The sequence below is a fragment of the Notolabrus celidotus genome, chromosome 18, assembly GCF_009762535.1.
Source record: "Notolabrus celidotus isolate fNotCel1 chromosome 18, fNotCel1.pri, whole genome shotgun sequence".
NCBI classification, from domain to species: domain Eukaryota; kingdom Metazoa; phylum Chordata; class Actinopteri; order Labriformes; family Labridae; genus Notolabrus; species Notolabrus celidotus.
Window position 1 is genome coordinate 12,391,454 of NC_048289.1, and position 21,794 is coordinate 12,413,247.

At 41.0% G+C, this 21,794-nt stretch overlaps 2 protein-coding genes across 2 annotated transcripts; one reads left to right on the top strand and one right to left on the bottom strand.

The window, feature by feature from the left end:
- The first annotated feature begins 4,475 nt into the window (after positions 1–4,475).
- On the top strand, positions 4,476–8,337 carry dlx4b (distal-less homeobox 4b). Its single transcript, XM_034708370.1, has 3 exons — positions 4,476–5,073; positions 6,052–6,245; positions 7,596–8,337. The coding sequence occupies exons 1-3, from the start codon at positions 4,755–4,757 to the stop codon at positions 7,839–7,841; spliced, it is 759 nt and encodes a 252-aa protein (XP_034564261.1). The 5' UTR covers positions 4,476–4,754; the 3' UTR covers positions 7,842–8,337.
- Positions 8,338–14,032: 5,695 nt separating this feature from the next.
- On the bottom strand, positions 14,033–17,250 carry dlx3b (distal-less homeobox 3b). Its single transcript, XM_034708333.1, has 3 exons — positions 16,228–17,250; positions 15,242–15,426; positions 14,033–14,911 (listed from the first exon to the last, which is right to left on the bottom strand). Exons 1-3 carry the CDS (start codon positions 16,568–16,570, stop codon positions 14,597–14,599), a joined length of 843 nt encoding a protein of 280 aa, XP_034564224.1. The 5' UTR covers positions 16,571–17,250; the 3' UTR covers positions 14,033–14,596.
- Between the last annotated feature and the right edge of the window lie 4,544 nt (positions 17,251–21,794).

Consider the following 21,794-nt stretch of genomic DNA (forward strand, 5'->3'; position numbering starts at 1 on the left):
ATAATATGAAAGCATTATATTAAAAAAAAACTTCAAACTCAAAACTGAAATTCCTTCAAATTAAAAGCCAGAGCAAAAAGTCAGGTCTTTCAATATCCTGAGAGAGTATTCTGTTTTTGACATCTGAAAGTCTGTGTTCAAAAGTTTAAAAGCATAAAAAACATTCTCTTTCTAGAAGCAGTTCACCACTTTTGGGATCTCACTGAAACATCAAATATGAGAAAATGACTGATGAATGGAGAAGCAGGGTAATTGGAAAAAAGAAACAAGTAGAAATGTATCATTTCTTCTTAAATAAACAGGTAGACAGCACAGTGTCTTGAGCAGTGGGGACATTTTGTCATTCTGTGCAATTTTGTGGTGAAGTACGATGACTAACCTGGTTAAAAGGAGCAGAAGTGAGAAGATATGTTCACGTTTCTCACGCCTTGTCCTCACATTCTGTGATTCATTTCTGGTGGGGTAATTGTGTCATTTTTAGCCTCATCTGCTGTAATAGGACATGTGTGTCTGCGTTTGTGTATATTATGTGGTGAGCGGAGCTTGTGATACTAAATCACAGCATTCTGTCAGGGTCGTGGATTGTCAGTCTGAGTGTGTCGGGGCCCTCAGCTCGTGGCCCTGTGCGGCACCAGACAGAGGCCTTTACTTGTAAAACATGATGTGCCAGCGGGGGAAGATGACAGCCGTTGCTCTTCTCCTGGGAATGTGCTCTGAGTTTGTGCACAAAGAATGCTGTCACTCTGCATCAGAGCTGCGTGATGGACAAACCCGTGAGTTTGTGTGAGAGGGATAAAGAGAAGGCACACACCTATGTTTGACACACCTCTGCACACGCATGTGTACAGTGCAGCAGGGAAGACGCCACTGAGTCTGGGCTGCATTCAGGAGTGGAGGACTGTTTTTAGCATCATCCCTTTTCATGCACGTAGGCAGGCATAGGGAGGACTCATCCCTGCCCTATGACTGCAGGGCTCGCCTTTGTTCTTCAGCACTAATACAAATGTAATTACAAGCCTTAAAGAGCATGCACACCTTGGTTTTCTCTCTCTCTCTGCACTTTTAGGACATGTAAGATTTTCCAACATCCAGGTCTCTACCCTCTGCAATCAGCTCCACAAGTGCCTCATATGAGAGCTACTCATATAAGCCCACAGGCATGCATGTAGGTCTTCAAAGCCTTTTCCATCTTGTGTTTGTTTTCATTTTGACTCCCTGTCTGTCCGTCAAAAAGTGTGCCGTTCTGATTAGGTATACGAACTGCCATGTAGGTTGCTTTTTTTTTACCTAGGTTTAAATATAACACCTGCCCATAGACACAGAAATGTGCAATCTCCAATGATTGCTTTTACAATCCAAAAAATTATGCAGTTAATTGATAAAAGCCACACTAAAGATGTCAATAATAACAATAGTACCTTTAATTTATAATGCACTTTACATTTAGAGCAAATCTAAAAGTGCTACAAAACACGTCATTAAAAGCAAAGTGTACAAAATGTTCTGATGCAAATTGTCCTTCCCTGTCCTGACACCAAGACTTCAATGTTAGCTGATGTTAAATTACACTTTGATAATCATGGAACAACAGCACCATGGCAACATAAATAATGCCCTTCCTTGTTAATGTTTCTGACTCTTAGACTTCACTACTGGTCGATACTTTATATCGACCCTCTGATATCATTGCAATACTGATTAATTTAAACTCCAAACAAACTTTTCCTTCCCAATACCTACTCTGAACCGGATTTTCAGCTGATACAAAGTACCAGTTGTTGACATTCTGCAAGCACTGACTGAAACTACACTCTGCTAGGACCACACTGATAATTCACCCTTGACCAGTAGATCCTGGGGTCAATAGATTATGTGATCGAATACAGTGTTGATATGCATACACAACACCACATTTTAGGGTTTATTGGAAGCCTAACCCAAGATTGAAGTTAGTAGGAAAAAAGTTATTGTAAATAGAAGCCACGTTTTTTTTTTCATCTTAAACACTAATCAAAATCAAAGCAACAAAAAAATCCTGGTCGCTGATGAAAACTGCAAATATTGATACTTCAAATTCCAGTAACTTTTCAATATACCCCTAAGACCTGCAGTAGAGGTGTCTCCTTCAATTTTTACCTTTCCCTTACAGATACAAGATGTAAATACTGGACAATACCAAGTACCCCTTCCATACTAGCCCCAAGATCAAATGCATCATATTGGAGAAACACTGATTGTTATCATTGTACTAGCTTTGATCATTACAAACCATGCAAACATCACACTGTTGATTTTTTTTTTCATTACATGATCATTTATCAGTAATCCACTGACTTTTTGTGGTGGTAGATAATTTGTGGTAGATACAGATCAATGTGTTGACCTGTTTATCCACAATTCCCAATGCTTCATTTGAGGCAATATCAACTCTTAATACTAATACTGAATCCATACAGAAACAACTCTGGCGTACGGCTAGAGCCACAAATGTTGTTTAACTCTGAAAACAAGTCCACTCCATGCCACATCATATAATAGCATCAAGAACGTCTCTCTAAAATCACACCTTCTTTTCCTCCCTGATACAAAGACCTATGAAGGATCAATGCTTTGAGTTGCATACTAACCCATACCTAATAACATATTTTAGTATCAGTATTGGTATCACTGTAAGCCACAGTGCTGGATTCTCTTACAATATGATGAACATTTACAGCTGCAAAGCCGTATGTGTGAAGTCGTAAACCAGCCTCTCAGCTCAGCAGCCTTTTCTTTTTATTATTGTGACTGTAATTCCACTATGATAATAATTTGTGGCTTTGTTCTGGCTGGCTGAGGCCTGTGGGGAATCGGGAAGCACTCCAGCTCCCAGCAGGCCTCTAGTGCTGCTGCTGCTGCTGGGTTCCCAGTACTTGCAGGCAGGCGGGCAGGGCAGGACATGACCAAAATGACGGGGTTGGACAGCAGCTCAGCACCACGCTCAACCCACCAAACACTCTGTTTATGATTTGACTGAAGCCTGAAATGTGATTCAACTGAGATGAGATCTGTGTCTGTGCTGTTTCATTTCGTCGAAAAATGGAGCTTCAGTGGCAGGATGTCCTTCTCCCACTGTGTTTTTTCTTTCCACCTGTGGGTTGACTCTGCTTGAGAGTGAGTCAACAGAGGTGAAAACTTGGAGACAGAGTTACTCTTTGATTCTGTGGTTGCCATTTTCTCCCCAACACCCACATTATGTCCACATACGTACTTTGTGTTCTGCTGACTCTGCAGTTAGTTTTTGCATTAACACATAAAACCCTGATGTTGGAGCTAGTGAAGATGAGGCTGACATGACTTTTTCATTCATTATTATTTTTTTATCAGAAATAATTCAATTTAACTATTTTATTCTAAATTTGAAATAAGACAGAACTTTTTTGTCCTGTTTCCTGTAGGAAGTCTTTATTTGTTTTTAATGTAATCAAACAAATTAGGACTACACAGCATCTATGTATCAGCAATCATCAAACCACTAATTAAAATTACATATGTCCTGAGGCATGTGTTGACTTCTCTTTAGGCTGATTATTTGTAGCTGTCTCTCAAACAGCAAGAACAAAGTATGCTTGTGTTGAAGTGTGTGTGAATAGCTTTGTGTTACTAAAATCTGATTTGTATATCTGTGATTTGTTCTGCTAGAAGTTTCCAGAAGGGTTTCTGAATAGAACATGCTCCAAAACTGACTGTCAGAAAAAATGCTTATGAAGTTTGAGAAACTCTTGAGAAGAGCTCAAGTAATTTAAAAGCTCGTGCAACCATATTTTTGTACTACATTGTAAAAAATTACGAGTTAAAATGTGTTATATCTCTATGTCTAATAATAACCATTGAGAATTGCTAAATAATAGCATCGGCCTTGAAATAACGGAAATATTAACCCCTCATTTACGCATGGAATTAGCATCGGAAACACATTTCGTTTTATCTTGAGCGTGTTATGCTAGCAGGCCTACAGTTGAGAAGATGACTTAAGCAAATGCTGCACTTGTCCGTTCCCTCCATGTCATGGCTATAAACGAGAATTGCGCTAATTTTGAAGAAGCACAATTTCGAAACTTTTCTCGGTCGGTTTCAAATAATGTTCACGAATAGGCTTGTATTTCATTACAATTAAAAAAATTAAAAATATCTACGAAGCTAAAATTCTATAAGTAATCGAATCTCCAGAAGCTGCTTGGTTGTCTAAACTGAATATCAACTCTTCCTCACGACGCGTTTTCATATGCTGGTAGATGAAAATAAATAACTTGATAAATACATAAATAAATAACAATCTGGATTAGACCAGAATGGCGTTTTTTATATTTGTCTTGTTATATTTTCTGACATGATTAACGGAAGGAGGTCCGTGCTGGCTGCAGAGCTGCATCCTGTATCATATGTTAATGAGTTGAATGGTGGAGCCTCAGTGACAGCTGCCTGCTGATGACCAATCAGAGCGCGCGCAGACTGAAGCCAGTGTGTTGGAGGCTCCGCGGGCAGGAGGTGTCTGAAGCAGCATGTCAGCTCCTCCAATGATGTGAAGAAGGATCATCTTTTTGATTTTATCCGATTTGCAAACACTTTTGAACATGACCGCTTTCACTTTTTACCACGTGGAGCTTTTCTTCTCGATCAAAGCTTTCAACGTAAGTGTGGATTTGTTGCAAGTTTCCGCCTGAACTGATGAAAGCCTCTTCAGAACGACGCTTTATGGACTCGTCTATCAGCTAATGATGTCTATGGGTTTCATGCCTGACTGTCCGAACGCCTCAGATCCCTCCAAATCTGCCTTTTTAGAGTTTGGCCACGGACATCCGGTGCACCAGCAGCACTCGCCCGGACTTCCTCACATCTATCCCGTGCCTGGCCTGCATACTGTCGGGCATTCCCAGCACGAGAGCCCTTTTCCTGGCAGCGGCTCTTATGGCCGCTCTCTGGGCTACGCCTACCCCGGCGCGGTGAACGCTCATCCCCCGTCTGCTTACATGTCCTACCAACACAGCAATCACTGCAGCAGTAGTCTGGCCCACAGCAGACCAGAGCATACAGGTATGGGACAAAGTCAAACTAATCAATCGACCTATTCAAGTTGTGTCTCAGGAATGGTTGTAAAATTAAGATTTTTCCATCATGCTGACGCGCAATTACGCACAGGGGCGCACCACCTCCCACATTTTCTCTGCAGAAAAAACCCCTTTTTCAAAATTATGTTTACCTAATAATGAAAAAAAATGTCAATAGTAGGCTACAATTTGGTATCTTATTTTAAGAGTTTAATGCATGAATAGCCCAACTACAGCCCCAATTTCCAAACTAAGCCTGACACCCAAATTGCAGCCTGCAGGGATGCTCCCTCCCTAAAACTCATGTTATACAATAAAGGAAGATGGTGCCATTAATTTTATTGACCATAATTTTCTGTGGGTGAATCAAATTATAGACCGTGTAGTCTGGGCCTACCTCAAGTACTTGTTTTGTCCCTCCTTGTTGGTTCACATTAACAAAACGTTTTCAGTAAATAACAGGTCTTTATGTTGTAACAGTGCATGTAATTCCCCTCTGTAAAAATGATTCTTCTATTCTCTGTTAATGAAGCTTATAGTGGATACCATGAAGCAATTAGCTTGTAGATAACTAATGGATTTAATGCTATGCAATTCAATAACTAAGACATTAAGCATACATTAAAGAATACTTAAATAGTAAAACTACGATCAGACCAGTAATGCAGGGGGATTTGCTATGGTTTTAGCATAGATATCGTTGGCTCTCAGGCCCTGACACTTCAGTGTTTATAGCGGTGCGAGGCCTGTTAGTTGGAGTGTCTGGCGCTGTACTTTCAGTTTTTACTTGTACCTTTAAAACAAGACTGTTCAAGAAGGCTTTTGAGTTGTCAGACGTCAGGATTGGATATTTTGTGAAATCAGGAAAAGCGGAAAGTCTGTCCGTATGTACATGTCACATTTTGCGTTGATCTACAGATATGAGAAACATTTAAATCCTTGTTCTCTGTCTATCCCCTGCAAGATCGCGAAAAGTCCACTGTGATAGAGGCCAGGGACCTTCGTCTCAATGGAAAAGGGAAGAAGATCAGGAAGCCTCGGACCATCTATTCAAGCCTGCAGCTTCAGGCCCTGCACCAGCGCTTCCAGCAGACCCAGTACCTGGCCTTACCGGAGCGCGCGGACCTGGCAGCCAAACTGGGCCTCACACAAACTCAGGTGGGCCTACAGTTCACCCAGCAGCCCTTAATAAGTCCCTTATTATGCATAAAAAATATGCTGTTCAAATACCCAAACATAAATGGAGGTAACTAAAGGTTGATTCTTCAAACCTTCCTCCTCAAACTCTCAGATCTACAAAGCTTATGATAAATATTAAAAATCTTAACTTAATCTCTCTTGAACCAGATCCATGTAAAACATCACTGAGAGAAAGCAGATGTTAAAGAAGGCATCTTCTCTGCTGCATTATTTAGGATCAGTGCTCATGTGGAGATCAAATGAAAAAGCAAATTGTTGTGATTTGTAACTCGATCCTTTAATGCCCGTCTTATTTACTGTGCTTAGTGACCGTGGCTGTATTTCCTTAGTCAGCCACGGTCCTTTAAACGCTCCACCAGAAAAGTAAATCCGCAGTTACATATAATCGAAGGCCTGAACGTGTATTAGAATTACTAAATAGGTTTTACTCTATCAATTGAATGAGTTATTTTAATTGTGTATGTTTTATCTCTCGTTTTCACACAAAATAAACGCAAAGATGTGCCTTCTGCTTATTTTGGAATGCGTACTTAGGCGCACAGTGCACTCCAAAATATGGAATTATGAAAATGGGAAGCTTAACAATAATATGAATATGTGGGAATGTTTTATGGACTAACGGGTGCACGTGCGTCTGACACCTCATCATAACTCTCACAGGGACAGAAAACCGCGCTTTTCTCTCTTTCTCCTTGAGGTTTTTCCAAATAAAAGATAAACGAATGCTTCCACTCTGTCATCCGAGCTGCCTCTCGCCCATTCTTTCTTAATCCCTTCACAATTATCTCAACAATTATCTCCCAGTTATATCTCGCCTTTGGAGCTCAAGTTTATAGGGTGACTCAGTGAGGCGTTTGGGTGCAATTTATAAATACTCTCCTCATTGTTCGTGTGTAAAAATAGACATCTTATGTGGAATCAGCAGAAATTTCAGTGCTTTGGGCTGTTTGCAGTTCATGATATTGTTGTATTTTCGGTCTGTTGCCGTCATCGCGCACCATTTGACTCATAAAACAGTTTACAATGAAAGAGCTCAATTTAAATGGAGAACAAGTGCCACTCGCATCCACGGCTGAACAGCGATCATGCACCAGCAGTAAGCCTGGGATTTACAAAACTAACAGAGAAAAGATGAGAGTTTGGTGGAGATTATTGTTCCCAAATGTTCAACTCAGGCCTATTCTGAAAGCTGCATTGACTTTAATTGTGGTAAATATGCTCATAAAAAGCTCCTCACTCTATAATTCCTTTTATATTGCTGCTAATTGGAAACCACACTGACAATTTTCCGCATTTCTCCCCTTTTAGGTCAAAATATGGTTTCAGAATAAACGCTCCAAGTACAAAAAGATCATGAAGCATGGCAGCGGATCAGAGGGGGAACATCTCCACAGCACGAGCTCCATCTCCCCCTGCTCACCCGGCCTCCCCCAACTGTGGGAGGTCTCCAAAGGTGCCCAGATGCACCCGAACAACTACATGAACACTTTTGGTCACTGGTATCCAAACCATAACCCTCACCATGACGCGATGCCCAGGCCTCAGATGATGTGAGTGGATTGTTGTTGTGAGCGCAGGCCGAGGCGTTTGGACCTGTGTGGGGCGCGCGTGCAGGCTGATCCATCATGGGGCTTCTTCTCTGAACTGTTTTTAAGTGTGTTGAATAGAAATGTCATGTATTTCGTGTGTGGTTTGGATTCAGTTTTTAAAGCTAAATCTGAGCAGGAAAGCATGAAATCCTCTTTTTTTTTTTAATTGTTTAAATGTCACTGCAGCGTGTGGACTCTAACTGCAGTTTACCTTAAAGAAACTCGGGATAAAGGCAAATATTGATAAAGTGGATCTACTTTATTAGTTTTGGCTGCGTGTTCCAGCAGATGCTCTGAGCATTGCGGAAATAAATAGTTGGATTATGATTCATTTCTTGTGTTAAATGTTTTCGCCTTTTAATTATTTCAAAGACAAAAGAGGTGAGCATGACATTTTATTAATTTCCCTTGGAAGAATGACACTGTAGTCAGTTTCTACTGTGAGTTGATCTCTGCTTTAAGACCAGTATATCAACAAACACTGGCACATACATTGTGCAGTTTGGTTGGTCATGTGATAACTTGTCGAGACGTCTATTGTACACCAACACTGCTGAGCTGTGGAGAAAACCTGCAGAGTTGCTTTGATTTCAACTGTCACTTTTCTCAAAACAATCCGGGACTTAGTCCTATTTTTAGCTTGAATTGATTTGTAGACTAAAACTAAACGAATAACCGTAAAATGACAAGCAGTAGCCTCAGGGCGGTGTGACGAAAGGATCTCCTGTGCCATCTCTGCACACGGTGGTTGTGTCCAGCTTATCTTTTACGCACGGTCAGACCGGCTGTGACGATATAAAACTTATTTTTCCCAATAAAAATCAGTAACATGAAACATGGTTTGAATGCAAAAAGTGTAAATATCTATATTTAATAACTTTCATGTAATTTACTCACTGAAAAGAAAGCTGTCCTGCTCTCTTTGGAGGAAGGTGTGAGGTAACATCCGTGAGGTGCAATGACGCGCAAGGCAGCATTTCAGGGATATTTTCCTCCTCACGTGCCAAGGGAGCTCCAGCAGAAACTCGCCGTTGTCACAACAAATGACAAATAGCGTGGCTGCTCCCTCCAATAAACCGCGACTGATTTATAGTCGTTTGCTCGGACTTACACATGCGGGCGCGTCGACTGTTTAAACACAGGGAATTGGTTATTTAGATCTTTGCAAACAGAACTGAAGATTTGGATGGTGCTCTAGATTAGATTCGAGTGGGGTAAAGCGGTGTTAAGCTCTGTTTAATGAGGAGGAATAGTGCTTTAAAGAAACACCCAACAACTTCTTTTTATCTTTTTCATTCGTCTGTATTGACTGCCTGGCACACATTAATAGACAGAAGTATCACACAGAACACAGGGTATAAAAAACAACTAACCAGGCATATGTGTAGAAGTAGTGGAGGTATTGTCTCATACAAATTATTTTATTACAGAGGAGGACATTGGATAAAGACTGGAAATGCTATTTGGGGATAGGTGTATCTCTTGATATGTGATGTGTGTGTTTCAAATTGCATCTAAAAAGACTAAATAGTATGTAAGTCATGTAGCCCAAAACAGCATTATTAAAATAATATTCACCCTCTTACATTTCAGAGCCTTTAAATTCATTTTTGTTGTATGCAGGAGGTATGTCAGGAAATAAAGAGGACAATTATTACTTTAAATGGCGTAAAAAAAAAACACGATAACTTGTCTATCTCCTTTAGCTTTAGGCAAAAATATATACTCTTATTTTGATTCAGATTTTGTTTATAGAGGCAAAGAAGTAAAATGAACATGATGTAGTACAGAATCTACAGGAAAATGCAGACAAAAAGTTGCTAAATGATATTTAATTGCCAAAGACCAGTTTAACCTTCAGTATGCATTTTTCCCAATGAGGATGGTAGCTGCTGTTTCCAGACCAAAATAAAAACAACCTCTTCATTAACACTTAAAAATTATCATTGCATTCCGAAATGACATACAACTTTTAACCACCCTATCGTTAATTGACCACCACCTCACCAGAGCAGTCAGTCAAACAGGCCACGTGTGCACAGTCCAGTCTTACCTTGAATTCAGGTTCAGGAGGTCTTTCAGGTATCATCTGAAGAACAAAGCGCATTTCTCTCCTCCGAGCTGATTTTCTCCCACAACTACAACCATTGTGTTACATTAACCTCTCTTTCTTCACACTTATATATACACCCTCGTGCCCTCTTTCCTCATTCCTGATCATTATGTGCCGTGCTGAGCACGCGGACCCTGGGAAAGAAGAAGAAGAGGCGAGAACTGCTGCACCAAGTGACGGGGGATCAGGGAAAATTATAGGCAATTTCACATCTCCAGATTAGAATAATGACTCGCCTGGCTGGATAGACAGAGCATAGGACCTTTCAAATGAGGAAGGGGCAATTATGCAGGCAGGCTGAAGGGAAAGTGAAAAGGCTTGTCGTACAATAGACAAGCTAAGAAGAGGGGACGGAAACTTGCAAAATGGGTTGAAAGGTGATGAAAAAAGGGGATTGTTACTGTATCATTTCTGTGAAGTTATCAGAACGAGGTGTCTGATGGGTTTTAATAGCAGGATAGTAGTGAGAGGGAAAATAGCTTGTTATGAAATCCTGGTTTCTTTGAATGGGCGAACGGCAAAGTAGGTCTCCGGTGTGATTATTGTTATTAGCTTGAGTGATCTGACGTCTTGGGTAATTGTGAGCAACTTCCTTCCAAGAGAATGAGAGCCTGTTTGTTTTTTCATCTAAAAAAAAAGGCTAGTCTTGGATGCGCGCGCGCACACACACACACACACACACACACACACACACACACACACACACACGCACAAACACATTCATGCACACTCTCTATCACCACACTTCTGCCCCTTTCTCTCAATCTGAGATAAACACTGAGCTCAAAACACTTTTGTCACAAAACTTGTGCATTTACTCGTTCTCATCCCTTGAAGTCAGAAGTCAACCTTAAGCTCGGCCTACAGCCCTTTGGCGTCAAATTTCAGGAGTCAAGTCTAGATGCACAAGATAATGATCTTTGCTAAAGAGCTGAAAATGTAACTTTCTTAAACTAGGCCCTTTAAAATGTTGTATGGTTTCATCTAAAGGGATGCTCGTTTTAGGAAATTAGGACCTAAGCGCGGGCACGTGACTAGCTGAAAAAACACTTACAACCTGTTTTTCATCTAAATCTTCAAATATCAGGATACTTTGAGAGCCCCGTTAAGACACACAGAGGAGAGACATATTTAGGAAGACCAGGCACACAAACGTGATAAATAAGCACGACATATCACATATTTTTCATTTTGTAACCGAGAGCAAGTGCATTTTAACCGCGGGTCAGCTTGGCGAACGCGCGGGAAACAATGAAGGTCGTCGAATATGGACGCTGTGAAAAGGCCCATTTTTTTCCCCACTGATTTTCGTGTCTGGGCGTAATATTTTCAGCTTGTAGGTCAAGGTGAGCTCATCACTGTTGCCCCACCATGAGAACGGTTTAACCTTAATGCGATGACTGGCTGTGAAGCAGCCCCGCGCGGCCCCTGGCCCCCAGTCTGAGGTCACACAGGGTTCAGGAGTCTGCAGCTGTCAAAGATGCCTCTCTGCCTTCATTTCATCCTACTTTACAGCAAAATGGAGACAGTGAGTGATCCTAATGCAGGCAAGGCGCTGCCCAGGCCCCGACTGAGAGCTGGACAGCTGCTGGAGGTCTTTCTGTGGATGCATTTCAGCTCTCGACCTCCACCTAAACCCACCCCTGAGACAAGTGCGGACACCACCCTGATGACTGCTTCGGGAGGCAGGAGGAGGAGAGGGGCTCCTAGGGGCCCTAGTAGCGGCTCTATTTATGGTGCTGTGATGTTGTGCCATGCAGGATCACATTCAAGTTCAACAGTTCACCTCCACCTCCATGGCTACTTACACTTGTTAATATTTTCAGATGACACATATAGAACACACGTTTGTCTTCTGCACATGTTTCCCCTGACAGGCAAAACTGTGGGCCACACACGCTGAGGGAGCCGCAGAGGGGAGGTCACATGTCCGCTTGATGAGATTTCATTGATATTAAAAGGCAATAGTAATCTCGGTGCTTTTGTCAAATCAGCACAGTGAGCTGAGACGATGAGTGAGTCTGTAGACAACTGGTGTTCAGTTCAGGGGGAAAAGCACAGTGAGGACATCAGAGGAGGGAGGTTCAGAGCTTCAGAGCTGTAACACTTCAGTTATAGTATGGAGAAAATAAATGAGAACGAGTGAGCAGTTTAATACAAAAATATAAAGATACTAGATTTTAAAAATAGACTATAATTTTGTTGAAATAATATGTTAAATGTCTATGTTAAATGTGAAAAAAAGTTTAAAGAATTCTTGATTTTGGTGTGTAGATTATTTGAAATAAAACCTCAAATAGCCTACTGAAACTCTAACAGTTTTGTACAATTACTTGTAAAAAAAAAAAGAATTATTCAGAATTTTAAAATATTAGATTGTTTCCACTTTTTTGATTTATCAATATTTATGATGCCATGATATAATTATACAATTGTAATATTCAACCGCTGCAAAATTGAAGAAATCAACATGGTTTGTATTTCCTAAGCAAAACTAATCACATTTCAAATACATTTTTAACGCATACGTTATTAATCCATAAAAAAATTAAAATATTTTGATTACCAAATTCAAAATACTAGGAGTGTGATTGGAGGCTATGATCTTAACACTTCATTTCTTGATTTCTTGAGCGCATACCACTGTAGTAATAACAAAGGATAATACAAGCGCTGACATTAGGACATTTTATTTCCATGCGTAATGGCACCTTGGTGGTCCATGTGGAGGAGATCGTCATTAGAGCTTCCTCCATCATGCACTTTTGTGCAGAATATTTGATAACGCGTATGAATGCAGCCTCTCACTGCCAGTAATTATTAGCTGTGAGCCCGCAGAGAGGGAGGTTGTTTTTTTTTCCTAGCTGTCTCATTGTCGCTGTCATAACAGTCATTATCGGAGCAGTTGTCATGTTTATGCAGCACCTCTCTGCTAATTGATAAGGCTGTTTATTCCCTTGGTTTCACACGTGCCACAGCCGTTCATTAGACTGTGTCGTCACCTGGAAACACCGCTAGAATATACACTGAAGGAAGAGACTTGTTTCACTATTATGTTAGGACATTTATTTTATTAGATGCGTCATCAAATGTAAAATGACCAGAGTGGAACGAAGTTTGCTTTTTAAAATGCATTGTCCATTTCTAGGTGAAATGCTTTAAGTGGAATCTCATTTGATGTGAAACAATGAAAATACGTTTTCTTATACCTTCAATATTTGGCAGCCTTTCTTTCCATCCTGCTGCGCGCGTGCAAGTGCGCGCGCACGAGATCCCCTTTGGCAATAGTCTTCAATCCCCCACACCGCACCCCTCCCTTCTGTTTGTGTGCGTGTATGTAACGTGCTGACTTCTCTCTTGTTATCTGGCAGCAGAATAGTAATAAAACCGAGCGACTCCAACATGTCTGCTGTTGTGTCGCCTCCTACGTAGAGCTTTGCACGCAGCTCACGGCAAAGCAAAACAGGATTTCAATTCACTGTTACAGAGTTACCTTTGCGCTCTTAGGGGAGCGTTTTATTCAATGAGGTAAATAACTTTTAGGTCAGGGGATTATGCCGTAAATTTATTTTTTTCGTAAAGCAATACAGATTAGAATCACTGTTTGTTTTTTTACCTTTTGGTTTCTGGATTAAAAAAAAGGTTTAACTATTGCTTGTACCTTGGTTGTATAGACATGAATAAAACCTGATCAAATACAGTATCACTAATAATCACTGAAATATTCCTAAACAAGGTCTGTTGATGTTTTGTTTACAGACTGAATAAAGCTGCTTTCAGTTAGAGCCGATTTTAACATGGCAATTGGATTTAAGGTTAGTCATTTAAGTTGTTTATACGATTGGTTTTTTTTTAAGTAACAGGTTAAAGTAGTGCGTAAAAAGAACTTCAGTGGCTTGATTTCTTTTAAACTTTGAAAACGAAACTACAATATCTGCATTTCAATATCTGTTAAACTTGCCCTGCATCTCAAACATTGAATTAAAGCCTGTTTATAAAACCTTTATAAAGGGGCTAGACACACAACATGCAAGTAACACCTTTATTCAAATTGACAAGAAGGCAACAAGTGAACTAATTACATAGACATGAAAATGGTCTTGGAAGCACCACAGTGCAGTCGTTCCGTTTCCAACAAAGCGGATCATAGTGGTTCTGCATATAAACACATATTTACAGCCTTCGACGGTTTGTACAAATCCATATAAATATGACCTGAGTGTTTCTGACGCGCTCTTAATGCATGGTTTGAATGTAGCATGGATCAACTGTACAGTTTTGCCAATTTTCGCTTTGTGGTTATAGGCTACTTGTTTAAAAAAACGTTGCATATTCATTTACAAAAGGAGTTAAGGCAATACAACAGAAGCGATAAATAACTTAAAAAACCAAGCCAGATGTCCGTTAAATGTGCGGCCACAAGTGATTGGAAATCCCTTATGTGCTTTGAAACCCAGTTCTGAAACATTGTTGCTCATCCAAAAATTGCGGCGCAATGTTTCACTTCAGGCCTGCTCCAGGTCCGCTTAACCTTCGCTCTGCAGAGTCTTTTTTGGAGGGACCTCTTTTAAAAAATCTGAGGGGGCAAATCAGCTCTGGAGTCAGTGTCAGTAAACAGCTCCTACACTCTGCTGCGGAACCGGGTGGTGCACGGTGCCCGGATGCTGTAGATGTGATCCCTGCTGGTACCAGTGGTTGTTATAATCCTCCAGGTAAGGCGGCGACGAGCTGTGCGTCGGCTGCGGAACCTGAGGTCTGCTGATCGGAGTGTTTTGCGGGTTGCTGTTCTCCCACACTGCGGGGGAGGGAGGGGAGTTGCAGGCCATGGAGTCGCTGGCGTTGGGACTGTGCTCCAAGGGAACCTCGCCGTTTTTGTACAGCTTCTTGAACTTGGATCTCCGGTTCTGGAACCAGATCTTCACCTGGGGAAAGAAAGAATTGTCATTAAATGAAGTGCAACCAGAAAATCTAAGAGAAAGTTCTAGTATAGTACTAAATGTACCTTGCACCTCTACCGATTAAAATACATTACTTAGCGAAGGGACCAAAAAGCATCTATCTGTATTTGAATTAGGTTCAAACGTTGTATTTTAAAGATACAGAAATCCAGTGGTTGTGGTGCGTAATTACGCACGGATGAATAATTACAGAGTAAATGGTTGTCCATGCTGGAGGGCCGTGACTCATTTGCCTCTTAAAGTATGTGTATCAATTATTAAATATAATGTGTTAGACCGGCTCGTGCAGCTCACCTGTGTCTGGGTGAGACCGAGCTGTGCCGCCAGTTCTGCTCTCTCGGGCAGAGCGAGGTACTGCGCCTTCTGGAAGCGCCTCTGCAGAGCAGCGAGCTGATAGCTGGAGTAGATCGTCCTCGGCTTGCGGATCTTTTTTGGTTTTCCGTTCACCATGCGGACTTCGGGCTCTGGCTCTTCTTTCACTAAAAATACACATGAATAAATATTTATTATAGAGAACATTCAAGGAGTCTTTGATAACATCGAGCATAATGAAGCAAAGTGACACCATCACAACAAAATAAGACTATTATCTGCTTAAAACAATTACAAATGACTCTAAAGAAAAGAAAAACATATATTTCATGCTTAAGGGGGGGAACTGCTTCAAAGATTAAAAAGATGTGTAACTTAAATCTGCCGCCGTTAAAGTGTAGACATATTTCGCAAAGTCATTATATTTGTATCTTGTCACAGTTCCAGTGTGTCAGGCCAGGGGCAACATGTTAAAATTGATGGAGCGAATATTATTAATCAAACCATCATTGTTTTATGGCCAGCTGTTATTGGCTGGCTCTTTTCCAGGTGGGTTCTTAGAGCATAATATGAACACCAGTCGGGACATCAACCACTAAGAAAATGTTGGAGGTTTTTATTTTATTTTATAACCTTCAAAAACACAGAAACAACTCTCATATATTGTGGCACGATTTTATACTGGCCCTTTAAGGATTAATTTACCGGGACCTGCAACGTACCATGCGTTTAATTGTACTTAAGTCAGCAGGCTATGGTAAATATTTGTAGTCTCCAATTTCTAGTTCAAATCCTTACCCTGTAAATGTAAGGACATTCAAAAAAAAATCTAAACTGTATGAAGAAAAACAGATAAGATTTGCATTGCACATCAGGGCTCTTTTATATGGTTCTGTTTTGTAATCCGCACACATTCAACTTTACGCATTTTGTGTACACACAACTCCAGATAATTCTCCATCATTTACCTGAGCTTGGAGGCGAGGCCTGCAGGTGATCTCTGTTGTAATGTCCGAACTGTCTGTAGCTGTTTGTGTAAGGGTACTCAGATTTGGTGGCGTACGCTCCAGCGGCACTCATTCCGTTCAGATTAAACTGGTGATGGTAAGAGTTCATGGGCTGTCCATACGCCTGACTCTGATAGTACTCGTGCTGCCCGTGCGCCGTCGGTCCGCTGTAGTAGCCCATGTCCGTCACTGAGGACTCAGGCAGAGTTGGAGAGTCCTTGGAATTCGGGTGGCAACTCATAGATCCTGGTAGGTCGGTCAAAATACACGAAATCTTCTTCTCATATGTCTGTCCGGCGCTCATGATGAAAGCAGCCCTCCAGATAAAAAAAAAAACCCGGGATTGCTTTGATTCTGGTGCTTAAAGCAAAATTCGCGTAAAAGAACTGCTGGGAGCGCGCTTTTTTACGCACGACTTTGAAGCTCTTGTAGTCCACTGACACTCTTCCTGCTGCAGAATCTTGGTTGTGGCATCGCTCAGCCCCTGTGACACAGAGTTATAGAGAGAATGGGCTGGTTACGGCCCTCTCATTGGCTGCGCAGTTTCCCCCCCCTTCTTTCGCTCGAGGCGAAGTCGTGGTGAAACCCAGCCTTCAGCCAGGAGCGCCTATGCACGCATACCTCAGTAGTCTGACGCTTTTTTTGTTTCCCTCTAGATTTGCATTTACCTGTTCACTGAAGCTACCTGCTCACCGTATTTACCTGCTCACCGTATTAAGGCTACCTGTTCTCTGCAGGATTGTCTGAGAACCACACAGAGCTCCAGTTCTTCTTCTTCTTCTTCTTCTTCTTCTTCTTCTTCTTCACACGGGCACTAAGATGTTCGAGCACAATAGCAACCCAAAGCTTAACCCTGCAGCCAGACCGTCCCCGGCCTTAATGTTTTTATGCAATGTTTTCTTAACAGTGCCTGGAGATCACACTTTATTCAGGCCATTGAAAGGCCGCCAGTCGGACTCCCACTGTGTCCCCATTGTCATTCAAAATGTGTTGGCGGACAGTGAACTTAACGTGAAAGAGATAGAGCAGATAGGTAAAGGACTCGTTCAACTGATGTCGCCTACGGGTGAATTCCTCCACACTGACCACGTTGTGTGTGTGTGTGTGTGTGTGTGTGTGTGTGTGTGTGTGTGTGTGTGTGTGTGTGTGTGTGTGTGTGTGTGTGTGTGTGTGTGTGTTAATGCAAATTTGATCAACACTTCCAGAAGAGGACGATTAAGACTCCTCCGTCAAAGCGGACGGTATGGAAGCTGTAACAGTCCAACGTTTTATATTAATTTCTGTTATATGCTGTGGATGAAAATGAAACACATTGTTTCTCATGTTTTTTTAACTGGGAGAACTTTCTCTCAGTGCAGTTTTTCCTGCTGCTCATGCCTTTTCAGATCAAAGCACGGTAAAGAGCGCCACCTGCTGTATTAACACTCACAAGAAAAGCTCGTTCACTTCCCTTGGAGAAAGATAAATGCAGCTTTAAACAACCGAGATTGTGAAAATAGTGTTTTGGGATAAAATGTAATATTAACTTTAATGCTTCAACATTTACCACCGATTGAAACCTTAAAATTTCCATTTACACGAATCAAATTGTACCATTTTCCTCTACAGCCCATCATTCCCGATAAAACACCGCCCTCTTGGGGTGAGTCTCTGTAGCACGGGCATGACGTTTTTAAGGGCCAGTTCACTCAACTATAAATCATGCAACGTTTTAAGTCTAGCACGAACAAGGACATCGAGAACGAGTGAAGTGAGGCCTTCATCAAATTTTTAATCATTGTATGACATCAACAGTTTCAAATTAGAGTAAATAAAAAGAAAACACACACACCAGGCCTTTACTAAAAAATAAAGGTTGTACTCAGATAAATCCCAGTGCACTTGGTCGGATTTTTCTGGTAAATATGTTTCCACCTTCTGTAAATGAAAACCAAAATTTTAAAGCACTGAAATGCAAACAGCAGTGAGCAGATGTGCACCTCTCTGGTGTTGTTAGTTTTCAAGATTATAGAGCTAATCCCTGGGCAGCTAATCCCTGACCTTTAAAGTCACATGATTGTAAAACAGAGTTGATGAAGTTCCCCTCCATGCCTTTGGGGGCATCCCCACATAAAGGTCATGGAGGTGGTGAGGGTTATTTATTATTTATTATTTTTTTAAAGTAACACAGCCGAGTGAGAACCTTTAAATCTTTTGATCTGAATTCTTTCAGGACTCATAAAGAAGATGTTTCCTCTAAGTCACAATTTTGAAATACTTAAAAAAAATTACAGTATAATTGACAGTTTGCAGGAGTTTGATTGTACATTTTGATGGATTGATCACAGTGTAGTATTTTGGTGTGGTGCCTGGAGTGGCCGATAACATTTTAAGGGCCCTTGCAATCCCTGGTGGCACCACTGGACAGACCCCCGATTGTGAAAATCTTGTTAGGCTTTTTTGTGTTGGCTCCATCAGCGTTAAGTGTTTCTGAGTGGACTGCATAACTAGACTTAAGGTAGCTTTACATTTTTATCCCTGAGAGTGTTCATACCTGTGAATATTCCCTGGGTCTCTGCAGCTTCCCGCCTGTTGCATGTTTTTACATCACTGATAGAGACCATGTACGTCTCATGCTGAAGAATTAAAATGATGTATAACTAGGTAGGTAACATGTTGGTGTTGCTAGCAGTCTGCTGGGTGCCATCTCAGCTTATTCTGTTACTGAACCGAGACTATGCTATGTTCCTGTTGTGTGTTTTGGGAGATTTTTCTGGGCAAAGTCTAATAGAAATGTACTAAAAGTCTATTATGCTAAATCATTTCTGTTGAGGGCAAAGCCTTGCTTTTTCCTGAGATGAAATAAAAAGTATTTCCTAAGTATTTCCAAAGAGTTCCACCTGTAGAATTTTGTGTTTCTGTTAAAAGTCTCCATACGTTTTACAGAGTCAGCAGTGATTCCAGGCTTCCATTAGCTAGAAATGTATTATATTATTTTTTTAAAGAGGGGGGATGAGTTAGAAAAGCTCAGAAGAAACAGAACTGAACAGCTGTTGGAGCCTTAATATCTATCTCTGATCAGAGAGTTTAGGTGTTACACTGTGTTAGCACCCAACCACAGTCCCTTCTGCATGTGTGTTTGGTGAGTATATGTGTGCTCATGTCCATGATGTCATCCATGATGGTCATGTCCTCACATGGGACAGTTGGAGATGTGTGTACATGAGGAAGTTGTCTCGAGTTGAACCAAAGCTCATTATGATTGATTGATTGATTGATTGATTGATTGATTGATTGATTGATTGATTGATTGATTGATTGATATAATATAGATGAGTTGTTCATCGCGGATGTTGGTGCAGGTTGTTCTCTAAGGCCTCCTTTTGAATGCCTCCAGGCTCTGTGGCCATGGAGGTGCTGAGACAATCGGTTGACTGTGTTTTTAGGGAGTAGCTGGAGTGGGTGCTTTCCCCCCTCTTTACTATCCTCACTGAGTGTCTTCTTTATTACCTGCAGGAGTCTTAGATGAGCATGCGGACACTTACTGACACTCACAACAAATCAAAGTCCCCAGATTTCCAATGGTAGAATAAATATCTGATCTTATAAGAGTGTAAAGAGCAGATGCCTTTCTTTCTTTACTTAACTGTAATACTTTATATTGTAGTATCACTAAACGTCCAGTAGATGGCATAGACTTCTCATATAATTTCATGTGGTGGAGTCAAGTGGAAAAGGATTTTATTACCCACACATCATAACATGGAGAAAATCTGATACGTTTTAACTCAACTTCCAGAGTATTGTGGAGAGTTTGTGCATGCTTGATATTGTGTCTATAAAATCATGTGTAGTTAAAACTTCTTGCCCAAAATAAATCTCATCCTGCTTTCTTTGAACAGTCAGTAATATATCACTCATAAAAAGTAATTGCAGTGGGAAATGTAAAAAAGGCTGCATCAGCAGCTTAAAGTTAATACATAGTCTGACAGCAACCCGATGACAGTGGTTTCAGACATTAAAATTAATGACATAAAAGTAGTGACTCTTCTTTTAGTGGTCTTCTCTTCTTTTTAGGTAATACAGGGACATCAGTAGAGCTTTAATGCAGAGCATGTTCTTCTTTCTAATATCAGTTTTCATTAACTTTTAGTTGGTCCTCGTCAGGATACACACCGATGTAAAGCACAGACCTCATAGTCTGCAAAATTCATGTTTGACTTTGATCCACAAATGTAATTGCAGTCAGGCAGTAAAGACAGACTCCCCTGTTGAAACCTACACACATAATGTCAAAGACAATGTAATCCACAGTCCAACATTCTGTCGTTTCTCATCTGCAAGATTTTAAACATGGAAGCTTTAAAGCACATCAGTCTAAAGTCCTTGGTTAATTTTTTCTTGTATCAAAAATGTGATTAATATATTTAGGTGTATTTTTTTGTATTGATGGTAAATTGAACCCATTGAACCCTCACAACACAGAAACATGACACAGCTTTTTGTACTGCTGTAATGCAAAGAGGAAAAGTAGAGCAGCTGGCCTGGTTCCAGGACAGGACAAAAGCTCGGCCCTCGCAAAGAGAAACCAGCAATTACTGCAGAACTCCAATCTGCTCTGATCGCTCTTGAGGTTAAAAAAAACCCTCTCTTTTGTACTATACATTACAAATAAAGCCATTTCCCCTCAGAGAAAGTAATTTACTTCCCATTTTAAACTACTCAAATCTCCTTTTGTCATCAGTGTGATTACAGGCGCCCCTTTAGGCCAAAAAGAAGAAGAATCAGATTCTAACTAGTCTGGTAATTTTCTCAGGACCCTTTTCTGATTTTGTCTATTGCTTCACATTCAAGAGGTCCATAACAGTCAGTTGAAGTGAAATGGCGGCCCTCAATATTGTTATAACTACAGTAATGATTAGGACTCAACTCTGACTTGTACTTGGATAATTGGGTCTCAACTTGGATTCTTCTCTGGTGACTCAGACTCGACTCAGACTCGACTCGGACTGAGGAATCAAGACTTGGCTAGGTCTCAAGGTTTGGTGACTCAATCACAACACTGGTTAGAATAGCTGGTAGCTTTTCCTCAGAGCTCTCTGAGCTCCTCAGCTTGATATATAAACATCTCAGGTCAAAAAAATGCAAATAGGGGTGCTAGCGGCCTAGCGGTCTAAGTGCCCCACATACAGAGGCTACATCCCTGGGGTCCAGGGGTTGCCAGCTCGATTCCCAGCCGCGAACACTTCCTACTCCCAACATTTCCTGTCTCTCTTCAGCTGTCCTATTGAACATGTCCTACATAGCTCATTGGCCAAGGGTACAGACTAGCTGTGATAGTTTAGCATTTGCCAACCCACACCTCCTCTCCAGCTCCGTCCTCTTGTCCAACTATGGTCATTTCTGGCTCCAGTAAACCAACATGGTGGCCAAATGCTGAATTTAAGGCTTTAACAACGAATTCAACAAACCAATGGGTGACATCCCAGTGTCTACATTTATAATTTATACAACCTATAAGAGACACAAACTTTTGTTTTTTTAACCAC

Excerpts from the sequence above, each read along its gene's own strand:
- dlx4b (XM_034708370.1), top strand. The coding sequence starts at position 4,755 with ATGATGTCTATGGGTTTCATGCCTGACTGTCCGAACGCCTCAGATCCC. Across the intron at positions 5,074-6,051 it reads CAGCAGACCAGAGCATACAG|ATCGCGAAAAGTCCACTGTG; the intron begins GTATGGGACAAA and ends ATCCCCTGCAAG. Across the intron at positions 6,246-7,595 it reads TGGGCCTCACACAAACTCAG|GTCAAAATATGGTTTCAGAA; the intron begins GTGGGCCTACAG and ends CTCCCCTTTTAG.
- dlx3b (XM_034708333.1), bottom strand. The coding sequence starts at position 16,570 with ATGAGCGCCGGACAGACATATGAGAAGAAGATTTCGTGTATTTTGACC. Across the intron at positions 15,427-16,227 it reads GGCCTCGCCTCCAAGCTCAG|TGAAAGAAGAGCCAGAGCCC; the intron begins GTAAATGATGGA and ends GTGTATTTTTAG. Across the intron at positions 14,912-15,241 it reads TCGGTCTCACCCAGACACAG|GTGAAGATCTGGTTCCAGAA; the intron begins GTGAGCTGCACG and ends TTCTTTCCCCAG.